At 31.0% G+C, this 8,947-nt stretch overlaps 2 protein-coding genes across 2 annotated transcripts; one reads left to right on the top strand and one right to left on the bottom strand.

Moving 5' to 3' along the window:
- Window positions 1-2,133: 2,133 nt before the first annotated feature.
- Swip (strumpellin and WASH-interacting protein) lies at window positions 2,134-5,660 on the top strand. The gene has a single exon (XM_078186047.1). It carries the CDS (start codon window positions 2,317-2,319, stop codon window positions 5,560-5,562), a length of 3,246 nt encoding a protein of 1,081 aa, XP_078042173.1. The 5' UTR covers window positions 2,134-2,316; the 3' UTR covers window positions 5,563-5,660.
- On the bottom strand, window positions 5,601-8,523 carry LOC144472729 (CUE domain-containing protein 1). The gene is made up of 5 exons (XM_078186051.1): window positions 8,386-8,523; window positions 8,146-8,304; window positions 7,641-8,010; window positions 7,251-7,346; window positions 5,601-7,161 (listed from the first exon to the last, which is right to left on the bottom strand). Exons 2-5 carry the CDS (start codon window positions 8,287-8,289, stop codon window positions 7,025-7,027), a joined length of 747 nt encoding a protein of 248 aa, XP_078042177.1. The 5' UTR covers window positions 8,290-8,304; window positions 8,386-8,523; the 3' UTR covers window positions 5,601-7,024.
- Between the last annotated feature and the right edge of the window lie 424 nt (window positions 8,524-8,947).

Below are 8,947 nucleotides of genomic sequence, written 5' to 3'. Positions count from 1 at the left end.
TTGCAGATAGAGAAATAAAAATGCATATAACTTTTAACGGTTAATAATGGTAAAATTATTGAAAATCGTTACGATAATATTGTAGTCACGATTATCATTCTCCTTTTGTTTGGAAAACAATATTAGTGTTAACTCTAATTTTACTTACCAACAGTAATCATGATTAGAATCAATTACAATTATAAATGATATGAGCAAAAAAGAAAAATCAATACGCACAGAGAAACAAATGTTTCATACTTGTGTGCAACATTTCTATGTAAATTTTTTATTTGCTTCTGAAGGAAAGCAAAATATATGGAACATAATTTTCATAATTCATAATTCACTTTGAATGGAAATATAGTGAAAGTATTACGTACTGAAATTTAATATAAAAGTCTCAGGTTTTGATGATTGGATACAGTTTTAGAAAATGAAAATATAAAGGAACAAAGAAAATCTTTGAAGGCAGTTTTGTCTAGTCTTTAGTAAAAAGCATTAAAAAAAATTTAAAATGTTGCTAATTATCTAATTCTTGCCCAGTTAAGGTTGTAATACATACTATTAAGAAGACTTTTTATATGTAAAATTATAGTTCTGAGAATATTGTATTCCAAATATTGTAACTAGTTTAAAAGTTGGATAATAAGTATTCTATCATATGTGTAAGTACATTTTATAATTTTCCTTTCTCTTTATGTTTATGATTATAAGACATGTTCAATAAGTTGCTTTGTTATATAATCAGACTGTTTTCCCATACACCACAAAATTTGGGAATAAAGCGAGAATCCTATAATTTTATTATTTTACTCTAATACTATTCATGTATGTACGAGAAGTGTAAATGTTTATTCAATGAATGTAAATTATTCGTTATTAATCTTTGTTTTTCGTTGTTTCTTATTGTTATAATCATATATGGTGTCTTTTTAGTATATAGTCAGATAACACAAAGAGATATGGATGAAGTGAAAGACATTGAATCACATTGAATACAATGATGAAAAATTTAACGATGAAAGGAATAAAGAAAGTTAGTTTTAGACAAAAACATACAAAAAATGAATCTTTGTATCTGCACCCATATCTTCCTTCTTCCATGTTTAATTATAATTGTATAAAAACATCAATTACAGAATTTATTTACTTCTATCTTTATTTTGCTACATAATATTATTTACATAAGGACACATTAAACGAAAATAAGAAGTTAGAAACAAATTAATTTTACTTTTAATAGCGTTATCGAAGGTAATCCGTAATAATACATTTGAATTGTTCCTTTTTTTATACAGATGATAGTGCGAAATTGCGCCGAATTCAAATTTTATATTTTTTTTTTCAATTACATACTTCCAGAGGTCGCCAAATTATTTACGTTATATAGCGGTTTATTTAAATTGATTACTAGAGGAAAAGTAATAATACTTATTGACAAGACTACAAAGTAGAGCTTTGTAGTCATTGTTATATTTAACATTTTCAAGTTTACATTTATAACCGAATTAATATTTATTAACAGATGAAGCCCTCTTGTGGTTATGTGTTTGCAGTAAGTCCAACAGTTCAACAAACTGTGGTGTCGTGATGGTTATTGATGGTTGATATATGTACATACAGTAGTACATACCTCACTATATTGTGCCTTGCCAGGGGCAAAGGGTTCAGAAATTTGAGGTATGGTACAGAAACTGCTTTTCTCCGATTGGTTGACGCTCCACAGCTAAACAATGCTTTCCTCACAGTTTTAGACAAAGAGAAAAAATGACGAGTGAGCAAGAGAGGACGACATTACATAATCTCAAGCGATGGATACGAAGCACCGAGCAAATGGTGCGCGAAAAGAGTGAGTTCGAAAGCAGGGATGAGTGAGACGGTCTAAGTTTCTTGTCCGTGCGGACACTCACTCATAAAGCCCGCTGCTTTCATTCTTTCTCTCTCGATCATCTCCCGTTCTGTTCTAAACTAACTGCGTAAAGCTGGGTGCGCATTAAAATGGTGGGGTTAAAAAGGTGCAATATGGTGATGTAGAAATGGCTTAATATGATGAGGCATCACTGTACATCTATATGTACATATACCTTTTCCTGTCAATATGTGAAGTAATTTATGATGCCTTATTTAAACCCATATCATACATTGACGAACTTAATAACTATTTATTGAATTGATTAATTTTATTTCGATTAATGATTCGTATTATCGTTGCATTTTACTAATCATAAATCTGAGCACAGTAACGCGTTCTTCATGCAACCGTGGTGCATCGGATAATTACTGTGTTATCAGTGTCCTCGTTGGTACTATCTAATAAAAACAGTCCACGTAGCAATGATAGAATCGACAACATGGAATTCGAAAAAGGACGAAACAGTATACAAAGCAGCAGGTTCGATACATTTACGAAAATATGGACAGTTTTTTGAACAGCTGGCGGAGAAAACGTGGAAGCCGGACTCCACGTTAGAATATTTTGTAGAAGGCCCATTGCGATTGGTATTCAAACCCGTTGAAGATGTCAGTCTTATTTTTTTAATTGAAATGGAAAATAAATTTTTGACCAAATTACTTGCTGCTGTTGCTGCCACTTGCAGAGAAATCAGACTGCTTGACATAGAAGCCAAGAGCTTCTATAAGAAACTATTTACGCATGGGGAAAGAGATATTGAGAATAATCAGAAAAGCATTACGTCTCTCCTTTCTGACTTACAAGATTTATTTGTTTTTATGAACAGGATATGGACTGTTGTACATTTGACAACAGAGCAACTGTCCAGCTTATCTGGGAATACTAATGAAGTTTATTTACCTGTGTTAATAGAACATTTCATCGATCTCTTTACAATTGCCTTAACATTGGATGAAATCATAGAGTCCCAACCATCACTATTAGAACAATGGAAGAAATATAGAATGCATGTACGTTCTATTATCCATGATCCATCACAGTTTGGTATAATGGAATCAAAACTTCACACATTCGATAAGTTGCTAAAGGACTTGCAAGAATGTTTATTAAAAAAAGGAATTTTTTCTAAAACAATTGAACGAGTTATGGATGTGAGTAAAGGTCCTATGCTGAGTGAACAAATTACTAGTTATCTAAAGAATATAATGACAGATATTGAAAACAAATCTAACAACAGCACAACATTGAGCAAAAACTGGATCAGAGTAAATATTGGTCTTGTTGTAATGATGAAATTATTCGGTACCTGTGATAAAAAATTAATTAAACGAGTACTTGAGAATAATAAGAAATTTTATGCTGTTACACTGATTGGAAATGTTATATGGATACCAAGTCAATTTTTAAGTGATTTCTTACCAAAGGAAGCTGGCAATGCTATTAGTCCACAAATTGGGGAAAAACTGTTGACCTCCAGAACACAAAGATTATCTCAGACTGTGAACAACTTAATTTATAGAGCTGTTACGTGGTCTACAGAAGTACAAGCTGTTTCAGTAAAGAATACTCTTCAAGTTTCAGACATATGGCAGAAACAGTCTTTGTTGATAGATTTAATTATTTTGTTATCCCAAATTAAGGAAACTGTATCATTCATAATGAATATGCACGCAGCACTTATCAAACCAATGAATCGTAATACCGTTCAGTTGATTTGCAGGCTAATAGAAATACAAAAGTCTTTACAGAACACATTTTACATATTGGGACCAGTCATAGTGCAATCACAGAATCAAGTATTACAGTATCTAAGTTATTACATTTTAGCCATGTTAGAAAATACACGAAAAAGTTTGGTTCAGAAAGACAAAGGCTATAGCAAAGAAAGATTGGACACTTTGTCACTTATAAGTTTGAGTATGAAATTATTAAATGGACCAGCAAGTGCAGATAGGAGATTAATAGTGAGATGTGCTTTAGCATGTGCTAGTCAGTTAACAGATACATTCAAAGAGGAAGATATGCTGAAATTAAGATTGCTATTAGATAATTATGATACTGTAGCAGAGTTGCACAATGTTATCAATGAAATTTGCGATTATTCTATATTGCTGCATCATCAGAATATAATTCCAGCTTACTTCTCTTTTGTAGCTGATAGTAATTTAAACATAAGTCATGTTATACATTTGTTTGGAGCATTTAATAGTACCATAAACGAACAAGAAGGTTCGGATTTAAAGACAAAGAGGATTCTACAGTTAAAAGAGATGTTAACGAAAAATATATTAGAACCTGTGTGCCATGAGATCGAAACAAACCTGAGACTTCATGTTCATGCACATTTAAAATTGGATTCTACGAATCCATTCAATATGGAAACAAAAGATGGTGGAAGAGTAGTACAATCTTTACCATTACCTTTGGCAAATAGTATGATATATGCTAAAAGGTTTATTGAACATTATCTTGATAATATGTTTTATAATCTTACTACAGTGGCTCTGCATGACTGGAGAACTTACCGAATGATGCATGCTCTTGCCCACTATAAATTGAATCTTAATACTGTACAGAATCATCTACCTACGCAAACCTTAGAGCAAGGTTTGGATGCATTAGAGATTATGCGAAATATTCATGTATTTGTTTCAAAATATTTATATAATTTAAATACTCAAACGTTCATCGAACATACTAGCAACAATAAGCATTTAAATACCATTGGAATTCGACATATAGCCAATTCCATTAGGACTCATGGAACTGGTATTATGAGCACAACAGTCAACTTTGTGTATCAATTTCTTCGTGTGAAGTTGCACACGTTTTCACAATTCCTTTTTGATGAGCATATAAAATCAAGACTAATGCGAGACATAAGATTTATCAAAGCTCAAAGAGAAAATGGTGCAACACCTTACACATATGAAAGAGCAGAGAAATTTCAGAAGGGAATTAGAAAGTTGGGTATGACGTCTGACGGTTTAAGTTATTTAGATCAATTTCGACAATTAATAACTCAAATTGGAAACGCATTGGGATACGTACGATTAATCAGATCGGGTGGATTACACGCAAGTTCGAACGCTATCTCATTTTTGCCGGATATTAATTCATCCACGTCTTTCGAATTAATATGCAAAGACTTAAATTACAGTACAATAACTCAAGCTGCAGCAAGGTGCTTGGAGAATGATATTGCTAGTTTGGTACAAAATTTTACCAAGGGTATACAATATTTCAAGCTTCTCGTTGACGTGTTTTCTTCTGCATTTAGGGACACTAAATCGCATCACTTACAGCAATTTTATGCGATTGTGCCTCCATTAACATTAAGCTTTGTGGATAATTCAATATCAAATAAAGAAAAAATGTTTAAAAAGAACCAGACAGGTGCAGCTTTCACTGACGACGGTTTTGCGATGGGAATCGCTTATATAAATGCTCTCTTAAATCAGTCAGCGGAATTAGACAGTTTACACTGGTTCAAAACAGTTGAGCAGCATTTAAGTACAGAGAAGCAAGGAGCAGAAAATAAAAATGATCATGGAGACGAAAAGTTACAACAAACAAGGGCATTAACGTCGAAACGCTTAAAAGAGAGAAGTGCAGAATTTCAGTTACTCTATTATAGTTTATCTGGGGCCAGAGTATTTTTTAAATAGTCTGATACATAGTAACGAAACTCAAGCGACGCTGAAAATTTGATAAAATGGGCCAGGATGTATATTAATCATGGAAATAAATTCTATTCCGCATTGTACATTATTACTATTTTAAAAAAAACATAAAATTGTGCAATACATATTACAATTGTGTGCTTTACAAAAACAGCTTTAAAACGTTTTGTACGCCATAAGTTTTATTTTATTTTTATAATCCTTTTGTAACTTGTATTATGCATTAAATGGTAATGAGTAAATAAAGATACAAGTTAATGAATCGAACAGGTTTGATTTATCAGAGGGTCACTGAAAACAATATAGTTTGCTTTTTATGTCAGTATATTTGAGCTCAATATCTTTAATTTATTTTCATGCCTGCGGCGTGTACCATTATATTTGTAAATATTCTACCTATGCTCAATTATTATATAAATGTTTCCTAGACCAACAATATTGCAATGCTTGATACTTGTCGTTAATTAAGTAATGACTAGATAAACGAACTAGAATGTATTACACTTATAATTACAACTGCGATGTAAATAAGTATTTTAAATAATATGTGCTCGCGCATTTAACGTTATTATGATGCACCAAATAATGTCGAACCAAGTTTCCTTTTTTACATTAACAGATTAAAAACATCGTCCGTAATACTCTTTTATTATAAGTAGACAAATTTTGAATTGCCAATAGGTTCAACATAAAATCACAAATTTGTTGCAGTTATTTTTCTTTTAAATATTTGCATTATATTTTTTTACTACGTTCATTCAGTATTTGTGAACATTATTTACCTTATGGATGAACAACATTTGCTAATCACTACAAATGGTAATGCCCTAAATGAAAGTAAATTACTTAACGCCTCTATAAAAAACATTCATAAAATTTTAAAAATATTATCAACATTAAAATCACTCATTTCGAAAAGTAATATTCCAGTTATAAAAAAGGAGTAAAATTCATTATTTTATGATAAATCAAATTTTTTAAAAAAAGTTTCACAAATTCTTAGTTTAACAATATAATGGCAGTAATTATTGTACTGTTACTATGTAGACTGTGTACTTATCTGTACTAAGTTATTAAAATACGAAATATTCTGCAGATTTGAATTTCTCGTATAGCGTCTATAGATATTACCTTTATAATTCGCATTTTGATCTTTCCGAGCTTGTGGGTGAAATTATATCCAAGCAGTGTAATAAATACATTATTATAATAATACATTAATTACTGCATGTGATATTACAACCAAAAACAAATTTCTAATTGTTTTCTAATTGGTACAATTTTTAAAAGCAAATTAATTTCTATGCAAGTCTGCCTTGTAGTTTCCTGTTTAAGTGCATTAATATAGATATGCTTTTTCCACATTTTTGGACGACATATGACTATAGTTACGAGTTGCTGTAGTTCTCTTTTCTTTTAAATAAAGTAAGGAATATCAATAAGACTTCTAAGATTGAGATCTAGACGACTCTTCAGGATTCAATAAGTCATCACAAGAAGCTGTTGGTGTTAGTAATTGCCTACCTCCACGTTTTTTACTGCGTGTAAATACTTTGGTAAGTTGCGCAAACTTACGTCGAGACACTATAAGTATAATTTTGTTTTATATAGTAATATGTATTATATAATGTATTATACATATAATGTTTCCATTAAGTGATCAATTTTCTCACCTTTGCCCATATGTTTTAGTCTTTCTTTAAAAAGATCTTCATCGTCATGACCAGCTTGACCATATTTTTCGAGATTCGCTCCTGGTACTTTTGAGTCTGAAGTAAAACAAAATAATTAATAATAGTTTTTTAAAAAAAGGATATCACTTTTCTAGTAATAAATAATCTAAATGATTTAAATAATGAAATAACTTTGTACAATCATAATATACCAACATTTGTAGATTATAGAGTTCACTTTGAAATAAAAAACTCAGAGATCATTTTAAATCTTAGAAATAGTTCCATTTAACCAATACAGATCTCCACAAAATAAAGGAAGTTCTGTTTGAAATATTTCTCCAAATGGAATATCTTGTTAATTACCATTTTTTTATGAATATTGCATACCACTTTCCAATGTTGACAAAAAATCTTCATTCCAACGTAATTCAGCCATAAATTCTTCATTCTGAAGGAACATAAAGATTCTTTCATCCTCCAACATGGAACTTTCTTTTGAATATGAATCATGATTGTCTTCTGGAACTTGGGTGAGTCTTAGAAATGTTTCTGGTAATGGTCCTAGTAGAGCAGGCTGCCATTTACGTATACTTTTTAAGGCTACACTTGAATCAGCTTTTGGAGACTTGGAGGTACTCGGTGATTTTTCATTTTGTTCTAATTCACTTCTAATCTTTTCATTTTCATTGTCTGTACTCATAGTAAGTAACTGATCGATTGTAGTATCCACTGCCCCTTGATTAGATCTTAACACAGCCTAAAGATTGTGTATAATATAAAATATTTTAAAACTATACATCAACAAGAATATGAGATTAAATACAATATTATTTGAACAGAGAACATTTATAAAATGATTTGTTTTACATTAAAATTATTTAATGAATTTTACCTCTATCACATCGTCATCCATTTGTGGGAACATGTTTTTAAAATCAGCCATTGCCTGGTAAAATTCCAGGGTGGTCTGCTGCTGTTGTTGTTGTTGTTGCTGCTGTTGTTGCTCCATGGCTGAGGCCATTACGTGAATTCTCATAAATTTGCTAATTACCTAAATTAGACGGTCGCATATAACTAAAAAATCCTGCAGAAATTATCACAGATATTCTAATACAATGTTAATTGGACTCACCTTAATAAGGTAATACAATTAAAATATATTAAAAACGTAAGTATACAAGTTTTCCATTACGCTGTTGTTGTTTGATTATTAAATCAATGCAACGTTACTTACAGAAAAAAATTACATTTTACTATGGTATTTCAATCGAGAAATTCTATTACGATATACCGTAATTAATGAAATTTATTATGAATCGGTAAGCTGTACGAAATATCTATGCACATAACTGATATGAAATAACATGCAACATTATTAGCACTTCACACACGCAAGAGAAGACTTGTCAGCTGTCATAGTTCGTTCATTTCAGTACAGTTTAGTGCAGTTCAATGGTTTAGTGTTCAGTCTCAGTTCTCAATTTCTCAGACTCTTCTCATTTGTGTTGTAGAACCAAACTCACTACATATGTATGTACATATATATATATATATATATATGCTTTGTCTTTGAATTCTAACAAAACCACGGCACATTATGTATTACAGAGTTGGATCTTCTGTCAAAATTTTTGATTATTAACGATTCTGAAATTTATTATCCACAAGCAGGCAGTGTTGCCGCTTTTGAAAGT

The sequence above is a fragment of the Augochlora pura genome, chromosome 7 (genome assembly GCF_028453695.1).
Source record: "Augochlora pura isolate Apur16 chromosome 7, APUR_v2.2.1, whole genome shotgun sequence".
NCBI classification, from domain to species: domain Eukaryota; kingdom Metazoa; phylum Arthropoda; class Insecta; order Hymenoptera; family Halictidae; genus Augochlora; species Augochlora pura.
This window is presented reverse-complemented; position numbering and strand designations above follow the sequence as displayed.

Bases quoted from the DNA above. Each gene is read 5' to 3' on its own strand.
- Swip (XM_078186047.1), top strand. From the start codon at position 2,317: ATGATAGAATCGACAACATGGAATTCGAAAAAGGACGAAACAGTATAC.
- LOC144472729 (XM_078186051.1), bottom strand. From the start codon at position 8,289: ATGAGAATTCACGTAATGGCCTCAGCCATGGAGCAACAACAGCAGCAA. The intron at 8,011-8,145 runs GTAAAATTCATT...CACAATCTTTAG, and splicing joins TGGATGACGATGTGATAGAG to GCTGTGTTAAGATCTAATCA. The intron at 7,347-7,640 runs GTATGCAATATT...GTTTTACTTCAG, and splicing joins TTTGTCAACATTGGAAAGTG to ACTCAAAAGTACCAGGAGCG.